The sequence below is a fragment of the Cololabis saira genome, chromosome 7, assembly GCF_033807715.1.
Source record: "Cololabis saira isolate AMF1-May2022 chromosome 7, fColSai1.1, whole genome shotgun sequence".
NCBI lineage: Eukaryota > Metazoa > Chordata > Actinopteri > Beloniformes > Belonidae > Cololabis > Cololabis saira.
Window position 1 is genome coordinate 24,193,604 of NC_084593.1, and position 18,990 is coordinate 24,212,593.

Below are 18,990 nucleotides of genomic sequence, written 5' to 3' on the forward strand. Positions count from 1 at the left end.
AATCGCCCCCTTGGGGACGAATAAAGTCATTGATTGATTGATTGATTGATTGAAGATGGACTTTCTCTTACGTGGGTTTCCTTTTCCCACACCTACTTTTTTCTCCTCCTCATCCTTTTCTTTCACTTTAATTAACCAAGGATGAGTAACAAAGTCCCTGCTGTTCTCGTTTGACTACCTGAAAACCAACAGTGCTCAACAGGCTGTAATTAAGAGAAGCTTTTTCTGTTTTTTTTAAACACCCTAACGTGTACTTTTCGACAAAGTCAACACGTAATCTAAATGGGTTGGATTTTAATTCTGCTGTGTTTGTATGAAACACACCATGGAATACATTTTCGTTATGTACACGAAGGAAATCAGTGCTGCTGACTATCTCATACAAACAATTAAGGGCATCAGATGACTGTTCAGGGGCCTCATTTAAAATGGACTGCGTAGGATTCATACTAAAAGTGCACGTACGCTCAAAAGCTGAAAATGGCGGGCGCAAAAAAAAATCCGGATCTATAAAACCGCGTGCACGCAGACTTCCACGTAAGGTTCTCTTTATAAATCACAGTCAGCTGGAAGGCTGCGCACGTGAATCCGCCTGGTATCCCGCCTTCTACACGCCCACTTTCTACCAAAAATGGAATCATTTTGCATATGAATGAGCCTGCTGAGCATGCGCAGTGGCTTCCTGCAACCTGTTTGGCTTCAGAATGAATGAATGAACGTGTCGAGCCACCGTGCCACTGAATTTCACTGAGATCTGAGATCTAGATGTTGTTGATGAGGAGGATGACAGGAAAACCACATTATTTTGTGGTCACAGTAAAAGTAGAAAAATAAATAGTATAAAATAAAGCGAGTGAGTGGCAGCACGCCGTTGCTGCGCGGAACGCCGTGAGTTCCCCGGTGCAACAGGGGGACACACGTCCCCCCGTCTTTTCAAAATCATGTTTATTTTCCCCTTACTTTTTACAGTTTAAAAACTAACGGTAGGCTCAGCCTTAAATTGCAAATTATCAAGACACTGTATGAAAGCGATACGAGAACGGCCCCGCAGCCCCGCTTCACCCGCCCCCCCCCCCCCCCCCCGCTCCCCTCCCGTCTCCCCTCAGAGCGGCTCAGGGCGGGTTTATGGTTCTGCGTCACCGACGCAGAGCCTACGGCGTAGGTGCGCGTCGCCGCGTACCCTACGCCGTAGGCTCTGCGTCGTTTTAACGCGGGGCCATAATTTAGGCACCATACACCCGCACGTAAAGGTTTCACGCGCCCGTAAAACTCATATATATGAAAACAAATCTGAGTCCCTTTAGGGAAGAAATGAGGGGCTCCGTGGGGCCCCCTAAACGCAGCCCCTCATTTGTTCTGTCCTAAGCGGTGAAGGAGGTTCCCGGCGTGTCCTGCACCGCGGCTGCAGCTCCGGCAGCACCAGAGTCCTGACTGACTGAGCTTCACACACAGAGGAACACGATCAGCGCTATATTATTTTATTTTATTATTTTATTATTTTAAGTCTGATATATTTTGTGATATGTGATGACATTATTAAGAGTATTACATGAATCTGGCTTCATTTCACCACCTCAAACCCTGCGTCGCCAGTTCCCCGTGTCTTAAGTAAATTCTTACGGGAGGGTCCTAGTTGCCGTAAAGATAAGCAGATTTTTCGGTTAGTTTTTTCTTTTTAGATCCGAGGATTTGCGTAGAAGGCGGCTTCCGCAACTTTCAGGCGCTTTTTCTGCGCAAGCAAGCTTTATAGATGAGGCCCCAGAGCTTTAACGAGGTTGTGACTCTGGCTGAGCATACAAGAAAGAAAATCTCAGCTGTCTACTGGTGCTCCCTGCTGGCTCATTGTCTGATGACCTGGATATTTGCTTTGATGAAGAGAAATGAGCTTGTAGTACATGATAGTCAGGGGTTATGTGGACATGCCGAGTGTAAATGCCATGTAAATTCTGACAACAGCACACAACACATTGATGTCCACAGTGGACGAGCTGACAGATAAGTCACCACAGAGAATTACAACTTCCTTTTTGACTGTGTGGTGATATTTGTCATTTATTATTGTAATTTTTTAGTCGGTTGAAAACATAAGTGCAATGCAGTTGCTTGATGTGCTATAACTGCAGTATTTAATGCTTCTGGTTTGGAGTCAGTCTGAATGACGTCATTATAAAACCCAGCAGGAACCTTGCAGCTACTTGTGATTTAGTGTTATTGCGCCATCTTCTGGCAAATCACTGCAAGTAATCATTCCACAAACGGTCAGACTTGTTCAATCTTTTAACTACAATTTCACAAGATTTATTTAAAAAATAAAAAAAAACTATTTATAATTTAATGTTGTTTATAATATTTCCATTAATTTACATAAAGTGTTTGTGTGAAAGAATACACCAGAAACGCAGTCTCTTATGTTATGATCAGATTTATTAACGGATGTCATTGGGAGTCACTCCCATGTGCAATTAGTGGTGTTCATCTTTTCTCCCAACAAACCAGAAGGGATCTCAAGACACAAAAACCACAAAATCAAGAATGACCTCTTGAATGCTTCATAAATGTTCTTTGTGCATTGACTCATTGCAATTTCTTTTGTAAAAATGTCATAAAATCAACAAAATATACTACCTATTTAGAAGAAAAGTTAATTTAAAGCAGGACAAGATGAAAAAAAAACTTTTTTTTTGTTTTAAAAACCATCACTTCAGGTCTGCAATCATACTCACTCAAATATGTTCTTTCACAAAATAAAAAGCTAAACTTTGATGCCGTAAGGAAAAACACCCTGCAAGTTTAGGCACAATATCAGTCACACATCATTCTGTGCTTTGCATGCTGAAGAAGAAAAGCACGACTCAACAATATTTATGTGATCTTATTAAGAAGAAGAAGAAAAAAAAAATACAAATGCGACAGAAAATTATCATCATGAAGTGAAATAGGTGGTCAGTTTTAGTACTACAGGCATTGCTATAGTGGTTAACTTTTGCAAAGTACTGACAAGATATTTCAACTTCAACCACGCACCACTGCGGACAAAGGATAAGTACAGATAAGTCAATGCATACCAATGCAGCCACTAAGTGATGCACAAAAAAAGCAAAACAAAACAAAAAAAAATTTAAGCATCCTCAATGAACAACTTATAATTTTCTCTTATTTTATTTGGACCAATGAGTTGGAAGGGAGAGGGGCAGTAACATTTCTGGGGCGGATGAGCCAATACTGTAGGTGGTCCTCATTCCCCTCAGCCTCCGGGGATTTGCAGGGAGGCAGAGGAGACAGAAGAAAGCGGGAAAGCAGGAAAGCATATGAGCAGTCAGATGGAGAAAGAAAACTAGCTCGGATGTGGCACAGAAGGAGCTGGTCTGACTTCAAAAGCCCGATGGTGTTAAAACATTCATGTCCCGGGGTTTAAGTTTGTGTGGACGTGGGGCAACTTGCTTAGCTTCAATGCCTGAGATATCAATTTTGGGGGGCATGAATTTGGCAGGGTCTTCCACCTTTAGGTTGACTTGGGTGTTGGTGCCATCCATGGTAGAAGACTTCTGAAGTCCAAAGTAGGACTGCAGTGAGAAGCCTGCAGGAGAGAAGTGTTGGTAGATACAGTTATTAGCACCAATGTGGTTTTAGGTAGTTGTAAAATGTTTTTTAAAAAAACGGGGTGCATTTAAAAAATAAATCCACCTGTGCTTTGGACATATATATTTGGGTATCTGAAAGAAAATCTCAAAAACTTTGACTTAACATAACCCTGTCATGTTGGTGCTACACAAGTCTGTAAAATACATAATTCAGGGTGCAAGTTCAGATGTTCAGGATTCTGTGTTATAGAATCACATAATAGTAAAATAATCCAGCCACCCCATCTTCTCTCAACCTAACTTGATATGCCTTTTTCTATGGAGCTAGAACAGTTTCAATATTCAAAAACGCACAAGAGATTTACAAATGCAAATTAATTTCTGATGCACACACACATTTAATCTGATTTACAAATGGCTTGTGGTCTGTGGACTTCTCTGCATGTATGTGTGGATTTTTGAGACTCCCCTAACTTGCCTCAACCCACAAATATCTTCTTTTTTTTTTTTAAATACGGAGTGGTCTGCAACAATCAGATACCTTCCTTGTTTCAGCCAAATCATAAGAACACACCCCAGTGGTGGACGATTTACTCATAAGCCAACCACATTAAATCATGAATCCAGCCCATAAACGTGATCATTTTTGCAGGATGAGAATTTTTTTTTCTTCTTTTAATTGTATTCTATGGTGTCTATATATATATATATATATATATATATATAAAAAGAATACATCTTTTCAATCTACCATAGTCCCCCACCCATTTCATGAAAGCAGAACAAAAGTTCAGATGCTCATGCTGGCCTGTAGAAACAAGTCACTCACCAGTGCTGGTTTCGGAGCCTGGGTCAGTGGGGGACTTGTGAACCACAGGCCGAGATCCAAAGAAGCTCCACCTGTCTAATCCTCCTCCACCTCCACCCTCATTTCCTCCCATGTCTGTGCTGGAGTTAGCTCTGTTATACTCTGGTGCAGCAAGAAAAGGTCCTGGACTCAGCTGTAACCAGCTCCTGTATTTTCCAACAACCAAAAGCATGATATGAACACACATAAAAAGGCAACGCTTGCCATATTACATGTTTAAGCAGTGGAAGTTTTACATTCAGCAATTTTAACATAACATTGTCAAAGTAGAATACAACCATGTCATTCTATAAGCCGAGTGCTCACCTGCGATTAAGAGCTGGTGATGAGAGGGGACTAACGCAGGGGGTGACACTGGGGGTGACACAGGGAGTCACACAGGGGGTGACGCAGGGGGTGACACTTGGGGTGGATTGTGCTGATGTTGTAAGCCTGTCCTCCTTGAAATCCCCACTTGGCATTCTCAACTTCTGCTAAAACAAAAAACAAAAGAAAAAAAAAATCAAAACACTGAAGGAAGTCCTGTTAATGTATCAAGAAGCACAGCAATGACCTCATTTAAAAAGTAAATAACCCTAGGTACACAATGCAAAAGGTCACCAGTGTTTGACTTGTCCTGTAGAGCAAGAATAATAATAATGTGCGTCACACCATCTGTGCCTATGACCTGTTACCATGTCATGTGGGTGGGAAAAGAGAAAGACTGAGATGCTGGATTATTTTTCCACAATGGACCATAGATTACATAAATTAAACTTGCTCAGAAAGATGTGTACAACACCAATACAAAATCCAAGCATCACTCCTACTTTAGTATTTGTGTGTATATATATATATATATATATATATATATATTTTAAGGCTGGGACTTTAGCATGTTAATTTCGATTAATTAATTACAGAAAAAATAGCACATTTTAATCGCATTAGTTTTTTCCCCATGGAACGTTTCTCACGGGACGACTTTCACACGGATGGCGCACCAATCAACCAGACCCCTTGAGAGTGAGGCTGCGTCCGAAATCGCATACTTCCACCATAATGATATTTATTCAAAAGTGTGCCAAACTTAAGTATACTTTTTAGTATGGCATTTCAGACGCACCGAGAGAGTTATGACACTTACGTCGACTCCCATTAGCATGACCTGGATGATAAGCAATATACACCAGTGAACCATTATAAGTTTCTAAATTAAACATTGCATTTTCATGCAGATGCACTATAGTCAGCTTGGATCAGTTGTCCATGTAAAGTTAATTTCCTGTGTCCTTTCTTTTGTCATGTCCAGATTTTTTAGTTTTGACCACTTGACCCGTTTCAAATGATTCAACAATGTTAATTTAGGGTTTTACTCATCACTTTGCACATCTATAGGATCATAGGATCAAAGCACAATTTAAGAACGTACAATAAATGTACCAATCATTCTCAATGGTCACATGTTATGCAAGAACAGTTAACAAAAAATCACAACTACTTCTTGCACAAAGTCAAATAAAACACTTTATTCGTTGTAAAAAAAATTATAAAAATACTAATACAAATGCATGCACATTGCACTGTTAGTACTAAAGTGAATCATTAAGAGCAGAACATACTTTTAATTGACAAAAACTTTCTTTTAGATGTGTTGGTTGGCACAGAGGTCAAAGCTTGCACTGTAGACAAAAAAAGAAACATGGTAGAATTTGTTTTAAAAATAGCTGTAAGAGGATGCAGATACCCTACATTTTGCCCATACCTGCCATGTTACAAGCTTTTATATCTTTCATTTTATTGTAAGCTCCGCGGCGAGATCAAAGCGTTTTACAACTCTCTCTCTCTCAAGGGTTCTGCAACCAACGTGCATTAGTGTTATAGCGAAGTGCGGCCGTCGTCATAACACAAGCTAAGTTGTTACCACACACGTTAAAGATGAATGACGTCGCAGACGAAAAAGGTCTCGTTGGTCCCGTGGATGGGAAATTTTGTTTTAAAAAACGGATGGATGGAAGCATGCTCGGTTTTCTAATGCGTTTCCATGTTCTGGAATGTACTTGAAACAGTTGAAAGTATTTTGTTATATTTAAGGGTGCTTTCACACCTGTGGCCGTTTGTTTTGTTCCGATTCAGGGGCTAAATCGATACAGTTGTTTCGTTTCTCGTTCGTGGCGTTTGTGTTCACAAGGCAAACGTCTGTACCGGTGTCGGTGCTTTTTTTTCCCACCTGCTTTTTTTTCCCGGCTCCCCGTACGTGATGACGTTCCGTCTTGTGATTGGCTTATGACCGTACGTGATGACGTTCCGTCTTGTGAAAACTGATGATTATTAAATGTAATAAAGCAAATCGATAATTTAAAATGTCTATTAAGATCAAAATATTTAACTGCTTACTGCTATGCAGCAAGCAAAACATTGTTTACCCTATACTGTATATAGTAGGCTATTATTGTTCTCAGCTCACTGATGAATCTCCTAATGAAGAGAGGAAATAGTGAAAATAGTCCCTAATAAATATTTTAACTCTAATACTTTTTTTAGCCTATGTCAGTAAGATCACTGATAATTCCTTGTATATGTTTCTTCTCCCTTTTACCTCCACTATGATCTGCTGCTTCTGACTAAAATACCATCGCGGGGAAAAAAAATGCACACTTCCGGGGAAAATATTGCAGCCCGATACAATCTGGTACCCACACCGGTTCAAAGCTGATAACAAATGCCATGCACGAACCAGCTGTTCTCTGATTGGTCAAATGAACGCGGAAGGAGTTTCCTCTTCCGCACCCTCGGATAAACACGCCCCTTTCAGCGCAGCGCAGACCGCAGCCGCGGCTTTAGGCTGATTTATGGTTCTGCGTTACACCAATGCAGAGCCTACGGCATAGGGTACGGCGTAGGCCCTGCGTCAATTTGACGCGGAACCATAAATCAGGCTTTACCCATTCATTTATGTGCTACCGGCGCAGAGCTCAGCGGCGGGCGAGAGGCCGCCTGCCGCAGGGTTTGCGCTGCGCAAACCGGACAGGTGTGAAAGCATCCTAAGTGTTGTTTACACAAGGTCCTTGACTATAGGCTACCTGTCTCATTCAATGTGCATACATTTAATTTACTGCACTTTATAGCAAATTGCACTGATTTGTTCTTGGTGAGGCACCACCTTGATAAAGATAAACTGTTTCATAAATTGAACATATGTTTTCACTAGTCAATCATTCACTCGTATACAAAAATCAATTTGAAACAAACAAAAAAAGGAAATCTCATTGTTCTCAGGTCTAAAATTGATATGCGATCAAATTGCAATTAATTACAAAGCCTGTAATTAATTAGATTAATTTTTTTAATTGAGTCCCAGCCCTAATATATATATATATAAAAATAAATATATATATATATATTTTTTTTTTAGTGCAAAGGGTAGATGATATAATAATATTCAACTGAATGAGCCTCATCATTGGTTTATTTCAATGATATAATTAATATGATTTTCAAAGTTTAGCTTCAATCCAGTACTGGTATATTATCTATATCATTAACATTCCTAAAATTCATATAAATATTGTGGGACACATGTAGCTTTCAAATCAGGACAGTAATACTTGTGTGAATGATTAACAGGATCCATCTCTGTGGTCTCTTCTTTGGTGCATTATTTGGACTTGTAAACTGCTAGATTTCGTCACTGCACCAGCCCTCTTGGACCTCAGCCATAACACTGAAAAACAGCACTTAAACACGAGTCTACCCATCAATGTTTAAATGCATTCAGACAATTTTCAGTTTTCACGAGTTTTGTTAGGTTTAAAACTAAATTAATAATACTTTTTGCAACATAATCAGACCCCACCTGTGATTATATTTTCTAATTTGACAGTGTATGGTGTACAATGAAAATCAAGCCATAAAGTTAGGAAAATGAAAAAACAAAAACATTTCTGCAGGACAGACAGGACTGCATCACCGGCACCACAGTGACCTCTGTTAATCTAAAATGGAAGAACATTAACTAGCTGCCCATCCAAGGTCAGAATTGGGGGGGGTTGAAAAGCCTTGACAAACAGGTGACGAACGACCAAAGGATCACAATGGCTATGATCCAATATTTATCTGAGAAAAAAAACAGAAACTTGCCGCTGGTCTGAAACACTGAAGATAGAACTTTTATACCTGAGTGACAACTAAGACTGAATCAGAGAAGTGGGATACCAATCCAGATAAAAAGATGTTTGTGCAACAAATAAAAAAAATCCTGAATACAAATCTTTTCAGGCTTTGTCTTTTAGGTTAGAACAAGCTTTACTTTCTTCAAAGTAAAACTAAGGAACTGCATTACAAAACAACTGTTAAAAATTCTCAAATGTCTCAGCCAGACTCTATCCCCAAAACTGGGACCTGAAAACACCTGTTTACTGATACTCACCATCAAATTGATTTATGATTTAATGAAAGAGTAACATTTCAGGTTTTTGTCCGATTTTATATAAATGGCAAGCAATAATCATTATAAAATACATTTGAACACGAGTTGAGAAGTTCATCAGTGAACTGTATCTCTATATTATAGGAGGTTATAGAGTCTATAACTACGACAGCATTTCCGAAATGAAGCGGAAACAAAACCAAACACTTACATAATGTATACATCTGATTTTTATCAGACACTAATTCGTCAATCTCTACAACTACATTACAGTTTATATTTATAACTGATATGGCAATTTAGCGTTACTGTCGACACTTTAATCTATAATTATTTTTTGGGATTTTTTTTGTACATGTAAAAACAACACTTCAAGAGATGTTTAAGAAAACAAAACAACAAAACACTTGATATCTTAATTTACATGTGCAAAAAAGGAGTAAGAAGTGTAAACGTATTTAATCCTACCCCCATTCACTAATAATTTAACCCGTAAATACTCACACTGCTAAATAACAGCATTATTATTATAATACTCACACACATAGGTGAAATATATATATATATATATATATATATATATATATATATATATACACACACACACATACATACATACATACATACATACATACGCCCATATAAATATTTATATAAATATACTTATTTACACTATACTGTCTCTATTAACTGCATCTGCTTTATATCTATATACAGGACTGTCTCAGACAATTAGAATGTTGTGATTTTCTGTAATGCAATTAAAAAAACAAAAATGTCATACATTCTGGATTCATTACAAATGAACTGAAATATTGCAAGCCTTTTATTATTTTAATATTGCTGATCATGGCTTACAGCTTAAGAAAACTCAAATATCCTTTCTCAAAAAATTTGAATATTTTGGGAATCTGAATCTTAAACTCTAAACCATAATCGGCAATATTAAAATAATAAAAGGCTTGCAATATTTCAGTTGATTTGTAATAAATCCAGAATGTATGACATTTTTGTTTTTTTAAAATGCATTACAGAAAATAAAGAACTTTATAATAGTTTATAATATAATAACACAATATTCTAATTTTCTGAGACAGTCCTGTATCTACTTACACACATAATAATAATATTGTAGTTAGTTGATTAATAAACTATAATCTATAGGTCATTATCAGTAGAAGTAAGGCTTTTCTGTATCTGTGTTATCAGTGAACAATAAGGGAGGTAAACTGGGTCTAGGGTTGCATAACAACATTACAGATAGTACTGTAGAGGCGGTAATGATTGTTTTCTCTCTGGTAAAGAGTAAAACAATCATTACTGCCTCTCCATCTGTTAGCTGTTAGCCGCTGCTCTGCTAACAAACTACAACATGTCACACACTGGAAAAACCATCAAGCTACAGGCTTCGCTTATAACACGTAGCCAGGGAATGGCCGACTATTCACTAATAACTTAGTAGTGACTCTTTAAAACCAACAGTTAACCGAAGAATGTGTTTGTTTTTCTCGAGTTAGCTCCGACATTAGCATTGCAAGCTAAGGCCTTGCTGCAAGCAAAATTGGAGAAAAAAAATGCAGGTGTTAACTACGGCATCATACAAACCTTTTTATGATCAGTTTTCTTTGACGCCTCAACTCGACGGAGTCCTTCATTTTGTCCATTTTAATGTGTTGCTGTGGAGACGATTAGTTTTCAAAGATACGACGCCGTCAGGTTGATTTTGTGACGACCTCGGTGTACTGGCCCTTTAAGAAAGTGGGGGGCGGGGCCTCTGAGGGCGTTGCCCGGCAACGGCGCTGATAGAACCACAGCACGGCGCACATTACGTAACTTGTTTACCAAGGTGTTGCTTCATGTTTCATCTAATGTCACTGCACCAGTGTATCATTTATGGGTTTTACTGTATAATTTTTGAAACAATACTCAATACTCATAAAGAAATCTAGGAGTCATCATAGATTATTTATACGGTGAGAGAGTGAACACGGTGGACCCTTGACATTTGAGAAGCTCAAGGTTTAGATATTAATATGCCTGACAATTTTGTTTTCCTCTTTGTGTGCCTTTTACTTAACATTTTTAGGGATTTGGGTGGGGGGTGGGCTGGTGGGGTCACTGTACTACCTCAGGATTGCAAGATTTCCTTTTATTTTAATTTTTTCTTGATATGTTTTGTAAGACAACTATTTTGATACCATCTGAACCTGCACCAGCAAGACCTTCAGTGGGTTTTTTTTTTGTTATGGTCAGGATATACATTCTCAATATAACATTGTTATTATTATATTCATTGTGAAAAATAATAAAAAAGATTTGAAACAGAAGAAATCTAGGAGTCATATTTGACTCTGATTTTAATTTCAAATCACATGGACGCTGTGTCACTAAAACAGCATTTTATCATTTAAAAAATATTTTCTTAGGTGAGGCCGTTTTTTTTCTCTCTGAGAAACATGGACAGACTAATGCACGCCTTCATAACTACAAGGGTAGATTACTGTAATGCTCTTCTGGTCTACCCAAGAATACCATAAATCAGCTGCAACTGGTTCAAAACGCTGCAGCGTGAGTTCTGACTCAGACCAGAAGGAGAGCACACATAAGGCCCATTTTAAAATCCTTACACTGGCTACCTGTTAGTTTTCGTGTTAATTTTAAATTTATTGTATTAGTTTATAAAGTGCTACATGGGCTTGCACCAGAGTATATTTCAGAGATGATTTTATTCTATGAACCAGGAAGGAACTCAGATCCTATGGCTCTTCCTTTTTAGCTGTTCCACAGAGTAGAACTAAAACATTTGCTGCTTTTAGCCACTATGCTCCAAAACTGTGGAACAGCCTGCCGGAGGATCTGAGAGGAGCTGGAGATGTGGACATTTTTAAACATAGACTAAAAACTCATCTCTTTGGTCTGGCTTTTATGTAGCATCACATTTTATAGTTTTATTCTGTTTAACATTTTTTAGAGGTATTTGTTTTATTTATTTATCTATTTCTTGTCATGTTTTTATTACTATTATATTTTATTGTTGTGGACTGATTATTTTTTTGCCTTAATTCTTGAAGTTTTATCATTATTTCATTTTAATTAACTATATTGTATGTCAGTGTGCGTTGGTCTCCCAGTTTTTATTTTAGTTTTTATTCTGCTTATTTTTCAGTCAAAATGTTAAGCACTTTGTATTTCATGTACCTGGATGAAAGGTGCTAAAATTTGATTGATTGATTGATTAGAAGAGGGAGACCAGATACCATCCAGTTTTAGTAGTTTAGAGCAGAGGTGGGTAATCCTGTCCTGCATATTTTAGCTGTTTCCCTGCTTCATTGCACCGTGATACAAGTGACTGTGTCGTTAACAGAATTGTGCAGACCTAGATGACAAGCTGATGACGATGATTAATTAGAATCAGGTGTATCAAAGCAGGGAAACATCTAAAACAGGGGTTTTCAACTCCGGTCCTCGGGCCTCCCTGCCCTGCATGTTTTAGATGTTGCCTTGCACCAACACACCTGATTCTAATTCATGGTCCTCATTAGCTTGTCATCAAGGTCTGTACATTTCTGTTGATGACACAGCTCCTTGAATCACGGTGTGCTGAAGCAGGGTGGCATCTCAAACATGCAGGACAGAGGGGCCTGAGGACTGGAATTGAAAACCCCTGATCTAAAACATGCAGGACACCAGCCCTCGAGGACCAGGATTGCCCACCCCTGTTTTAGATGCTACCCTGCTTCATTGCACCGTGATACAAGGAGCTGTGTCAACAACAAAGCTGTCCAGACCTTGATGACAAGCTGGTGACGACCGTTAATTTGAATCAGGTGTGTTGATGCAAGGAGACATCTAAAACATGCAGGACAGGGTTAAGGACCCCTGGTCTATTGCTATGTATGTAGTCCACATTTGTAATATATGAGTGGAGCAGGGCCCTTTTGTTGCAGGGCAAAAGTGCATATGAAACTGCATTATTCTAAATACAATTTTTTATAAAATGTGTTGTATGTTATACACATAAAATGTATCGAAACTTTTATCAATAAGCACACTAAAATGTTCTTATTTAATAATCCCAGCTATCAACTGGGACCTTCTAAACAAGCATTTGCCAAACATCCCACATATTAAAAAGGTAAAGGCCCAAAACTTACAATTGATCTGCATTTAACACACAATCTCATCTTCAATTTGTGCATATTTGTATTTGGATGATAATAATACGTGATTTGTGTTTTCAATTATGTGACAAGGTTACACTTCCTAAGGATATTCCCCCATGCTTGATAGAGATGCAAACATGCTATTCTATTATTTCGAGGACAAAACTGTCTTCTGCTCCTGCTTCCTCACATTAGTTTATAATATTAGTTTAAGAACAGTTTCTATGCCAGAGCCATAACTACACTGCTAAATAATCAACTGACTTTTTCCATGTGCAATACTGACCGAACCGTGCAATACCTGCCATAGAATCGTGCAATACCTGTATGTTGTCTTCCTGTTTGTGTCCTTTTAGAAATTATTTATTTTTATAGTTGTTGTTTTTTTAATATATCTATTTTTTTAAACCATGCACCTTAGAGAAGATAGCATCCAATTTCGTTGTACCTGTACAAATGACAATAAAGACATTCTATTCTATTTATACTTACTGGTAATGTGCCATCAACTAGTCGATGAAAGCGGGTCTCCTCAGCTGAGAGGCCCTTGTGCGGTGAATAAACAGCATCTGTCAGTCCTGCCTGGTGCTCAAACTCCCGGAGGTTCTCTTGGGTGTGCTCTAAGAAATGTGAGAATAGTTTCAACATTTTTAGTTAATGTTTAAATGTGTTCCACAGTATTACCATAGGTATTCTTAAACATTGTTATTCAATAATTGAGAGCCAAAGTAGTCTGAATTTGAGCAATGAATAACTGGTATACAACTGTAAACACATGAATAAATCTGTCATAAAGCAATGGAAATCTTTTTTTATATAACCCCAAATCAAACAAAAGTTAAGATATGAAAATGTTTTTTGTTTTAAAAAAAAACAAACAATTACATTATATTAATGTTTTCCCTGTAAACCTATGTGTGAATATACATCTTGTTTTTGAATTTCATGCCTGCATGTCATTCCAAAAAAGTTGGCATACTGACCATTTAGTGCTAGTAGGAGCTAAAGGCACAACTAGATTGAAGTATTTTTATTATTTTTTTAACATAACATCAACAGTTGATTGTAATGGTGATTTGTTGTGTCCAGAAAAAAGAAGCTGAATGTTTGAGTTGCAAAGATGGGCAGAGGATGCATGAGAAACTAACTGAAATGTTTGAAAACACAATTTCTCAAAGATACAAAAGGAAAGATTTGCATATTGCTTTTCTTACAGCGCTTAATATCACTCCATTTGTTTAGGATTCCTGAAGAATTTTAGTGGGCAACAATACATAATCTGACACCTGTGATCTAATTTTTAAGTTCTTCAACATGGAGTCACATTTACAAAAACTACTTACAATGTTACTGTACAAAGCCTCAGAGCAATTGAAATGAATAACTTCTGACTCCAGTTGTCTCTCTTCACAACTGGACATTGTTTTATGGCACTATATCACACATGAACAACAATTAAAACTAGCTCACAGAGCCACACTGGGCATCATGTCAGAGATGACTCACAAGAGTCACGAAAGTAATGATGGAAGAAGAAAAAAAAAGAGAGTTATCCAGCATGAGACAAGAATAGATCTTAGACAGTGGTGTAAAAACAAGGTCCAATGAGTCACTTTAAGGCAACCTTGGCCAGTGGCATCATCAACCAACCCACAGTAAAAAAAAAAAAAAATGTATTATGGTCAGACGAAAAAATAAAAAAAAAACATTAAAAAAAAAAAAAATCTGAACTCTTTTTGGCAACAAATCCCCCCCAAAAAATCTGGTTTTGTGATGGTATGGGTTTTGTATAAGCGCCTTGGCAAAGGTTCTTTATACTTCACTTCAGTGATGCCAGCTTAAATGCAGAAAAACACATCGTGATTTTCAAGCAGCCAATACAAGAGCACATTCTGCAGACATTACAAGTACTAAACGTATAGGGATGGCCCGCCTTTAGGTCCTATCTGCCCGCAAGCATTTTGAAATGAAAAATGCAAAAATAAGGACTCTGTACTGTTGCACACCTTAATATTTGCAGGAAGAGTGGTACAAGTTAACAACTGGATCACTTCGTCATTTGGGGTTGTAACACAAGACAATTTGCTGGTGTTTTTTTTACTTACTTATCATTAGTGAGCTCATTAAAGATGTGGCTTTGGTTTTCACTATTGGCACTGGGGGCTTGAGTGGCATCGTCGTCTCAAATGTCAATAACTGCCCGGCATTCTCTCCGTCCTAGTCACACAAGTTTACAGTATAACGATCAATTGACACACTAGTTACATAACAGACAAGTGATCACTTCCAAAGTGTACAAACATGCACCAAATCCCAGAGAGCCAGTTTACACAACCCCTTACAGTGAACATTTTGTTCAGGTAACCAGTTCAAAATAATGGGGGTTAGAAAGTAAAAACAAACAGGGAAGCACCTCTGCACCGTCCCTGAACCTGTGCTGTGGAATGACAGGATCTTTCCACAAGATGTTGACATTCATGTCTGGAGGTGGTGAATTGATAGGGGCATCCATGTGCTCATCATAGCTGATATTGCGTCGGACTATTCCGATGGGATGTGCTAAGGAACCACAGAAGCCAGCAGACATGGCAGACATGCCAGACTCGAGCGCTGAATAATGGAAATAAAGACAAGTATAACTGTTATCTGACAAAGATTATCCCTCTTGATTTTATGTAATTGTATTCCTGGATAACAGCATTACCTGGGATGTCTCCTCGCCCTGAGGCCATCTGGACAGCAGGTTGGGGGGTGCCGACCAACAAGAGACTGAAGGCAAACAGTGAGGAGGTCTACTGGTCTCAAACCTGCAGAACATGACACCACGGTGTTAAACCCAGTGTTACAGGGCTAAAGTTAAAGCCAAGTAAAACACAGAGATGTCTTTTGTTTTATATTTACAAACAGTAAGTTATGCTAAGAAGCATGTTGCATGTCTGTATTACTCACTGTTACATCAGATTTATCACAACCAAATGTTATTTCTAGTGCACAGTGTGTCCTGTCCCTGACCTGCTACAAATAGAACCGAGAGTCTGGTTACTGTTGAGCAGCGTCATGAACATGACATTAAGTCAGAGCCGTTCTCATCCATCTGGCCGTCTTATGTCCATTTAGCAGCAAAAAAATACTTAATTAATTCAAACATTTTGTGTTCCCTTCACATGGAAATAACATGTCTAGCATTTAATTCACACGACTTCCATTTAACCTTGAGTACTCTGTGTAATAAAATACAAAGAAAAGCAAGTCTTCTTCTGATGAACTGATTTCCCTTGATCCTTAAAGCAGTGTCAAACATAATATTTTATTAAAATCTAATATTTTCTATGTAACCTTATAGTCTGCAAACTACTTTGTCAGAATTCAGATTTTTTTTTCTGCAGCTGCTGCTTTCCAGACAAACAGCGGACTCTTGTTCACGACAGCTTTCAGGGAAGTCAGTAGCAATGACTTGCAAAACACAATCCTAAATCGCACCAAGGGGATTTGAGAGTAAAACCTGATAAGTTGCCACAATCATAATGAACATTATAGTGATATAAACTGTTTTTGGATTCTTCTACAGCGATTATCCAGTAGACTGCTCACACGATTCAATCACATCCAATATATTATTACAATGTAATACCCACATCGTTCTTCAATTTGATTACCAGCCTTTGCATGCCTTTAACTTCTTTGCAGTCTGTGATTTCCAGCTCTCCTTGAGTCTGTTGTTGCAGCTTTACATGGCAAACAACATGTTATTAGACATGCTACTTGACGCACCTTACCTGTCAATATTTTCCCCTTGTCGTCTCCCGTTCAAGATCACTCCTCAGATGCGATGCCGTCCTCTGTCACACTGGGAAAGAGCTGGCAGATTGTATCAACGAGCCCCGCATGTTTGATCAACCCTGACTTTTGGACATGCAAACAACAATCAGAGCGCAAATGCGTCAGCCGCTCGGCAGCAGGGGTGACGCTCCTCTCCTGCAGCCGCAGCAGACGGAAGTGAAACTTGAAAGTCCTGCAGAATGTTTAGAAATAATGGCGCGACATACTGTCACTTTTTGTGTTTTGTGAATCTCTGCTATAATGTAATAATGTGCTCTCGTTTGCAAGGTAATCTGTTGGTTTACACGCCACTTTAAGTTTGGGTGTGTGCTGCAGCTGCGTGCATGGGGGGGCAATATTCCAGGAGGTGTAATGAGGGGAGATGGACACGAGGAAATGTTTATGAAGACTGCAAAGACCTACTCAGCATTTTCCTACATCAGGGGTATTCAATTGCAGTCCTCGAGGGCCGGTGTCCTGCCTGGTTTAGATGTTTCCCTGCTTCAGCACATAAATGACTGTGTATCATTAACAGACCTGTGCAGACCTTAATGACATGCTGATGACGGCCATTCATTTGAATCAGGTGTGTTAAAGCAGAGGAAAACGTGCGGGACCCATGGCATACATCATGCATGTAAAAGAGGGGCTGGTGAACAGCAAAACCCGCCATACAAACTAAATGTAGTAGGCCAACCTTTTTTTTTTAATTTTATTTATTTTTTTTAAATGTGTCAATATCAGCTCGGAATATGACAGTATCAAGTTCAGTTAAAATCGAGAGTTTGAAAACAATTGTATTTTTTGTCATTGTTTGCATGTTTGCCTCGAGCCGGTGCAATTTTTTGCTCCTTTGCAAAAGAAAAAAGAAAAATCTTGAAAAGCTTGTTTGCTGACATCAGTTTTGGGTGTAATTACAGGAACAGCAGATGGAGCATACTTTGGCATACTTTCAGTGCCAACGGTCAGAGGTCTCTTTGCCTGCTGCAGGATGTGATGCTCAACCTATAAAGCAAACAGCAGAACAGAACTTTAGCTTTTTTTGTTAGTTATTTTTACTAAAAGCTGTCAAAAGCTTCAAGTTCATAGGGAGACTATAGGCTACACCTCTGTGCAACAGAAACCTCCTGCCAGCTGTAGACTGACTGTTCTGTGTGTAATTCAAATCCACTTACAGACTATTTTTTTTCCACCGACCTCCCCAACAGGGAGGAAAATGGAGAAAGGTTGTTTCTGAGGAGACTAATTCAGAGGCTAAATAGGGGAGCTCTGATAATTGTCTTTGAAAGGAAAAACCAGAAGATGGCAGCACACCATTATGAATAACAGATAAAGATTCACTTCATGAGCATTTTCTTCCGTGAAATGTCTGAAATGTACAGTTAAGATCAAGACACATAGAGACTTAGAATATTAGAAACATTCCAGTAAAAAAAATAAAAAATCCAATGAAAGAAATAAACTTAAATAAATGCTATTATGAGCCAAATGTCACTGTAAAGCATTTTGGTCAACAGTGGTTGTTTTAAAAGTTCTATACAAATATTGAATGAACATCACATTAAATGTGATATAGCTGCATCGATTTACTCTCCCTTTTCCAATTTTTTCTCTCTTGTCCTCTTTCCTGTTCAGTTTTTGTTAGAATCCTTTTCTTTCTTTCCAGGAAATTTCTTCCATAAAGTAAAAGTTTGGACCCAACTGTAGCACATTCTTAACCTGTACTTTCATGTTTAGCTTATTACTTCTGCTCCATTACATTTCTGGAGTGTTTTTATTTATTTATTTATTTTTATTTTTATTTTCTCGTGGAAGCACATTTGTCTGACTGCTCACTGAGACTTGGAAGGTTGTCATTAAATTATCAAATGAAGCAGAAGAAATAAGTAAATGAAGCTGCTCAGATGAAATAGTCAGCTCAGTCACACTAATGTTTGACTCAATAAGATGTTAAATCAGCAGTCCAGTCCAATATATACAAATAAAGCTTATGGATTAGAATGTAAGGTACCAGTTACTTAAATATTAGAAAATTATTGACTGAATATATTTATTGATTTATGTTTTATAATTAGTTGAAAACAAGAAGCCATAAGAACGACCAGTGGAAGCCAAACTAATAATTTTAATCATAATCAGCTTGATTTTCTG

General features: G+C 38.1%; 1 protein-coding gene across 2 annotated transcripts; it reads right to left on the reverse strand.

Annotated features, from left to right (window-relative positions):
* Window positions 1-2,406: 2,406 nt before the first annotated feature.
* On the reverse strand, window positions 2,407-17,121 carry kiaa1191 (KIAA1191 ortholog). 2 transcript variants are annotated; one of them, XM_061725151.1, is made up of 8 exons: window positions 16,797-17,121; window positions 15,725-15,827; window positions 15,434-15,630; window positions 15,126-15,237; window positions 13,513-13,640; window positions 4,756-4,919; window positions 4,411-4,595; window positions 2,407-3,577 (listed from the first exon to the last, which is right to left on the reverse strand). In XM_061725151.1, exons 2-8 carry the CDS (start codon window positions 15,750-15,752, stop codon window positions 3,372-3,374), a joined length of 1,020 nt encoding a protein of 339 aa, XP_061581135.1. In that variant the 5' UTR covers window positions 15,753-15,827; window positions 16,797-17,121; the 3' UTR covers window positions 2,407-3,371. The 2 variants fall into 2 exon arrangements, with proteins under 2 accessions (XP_061581135.1, XP_061581134.1); XM_061725150.1 differs by having other exon boundaries at window positions 4,756-4,922; window positions 16,797-17,120.
* Between the last annotated feature and the right edge of the window lie 1,869 nt (window positions 17,122-18,990).

Bases quoted from the DNA above. Each gene is read 5' to 3' on its own strand.
- kiaa1191 (XM_061725150.1), bottom strand. From the start codon at position 15,752: ATGGCCTCAGGGCGAGGAGACATCCCAG. The intron at 15,238-15,433 runs GTGCTTCCCTGT...TTGTGTGACTAG, and splicing joins GGTTCAGGGACGGTGCAGAG to GACGGAGAGAATGCCGGGCA. The intron at 4,923-13,512 runs GTAAGTATAAAT...TTTTTGTTTTAG, and splicing joins TAGTTGATGGCACATTACCA to CAGAAGTTGAGAATGCCAAG.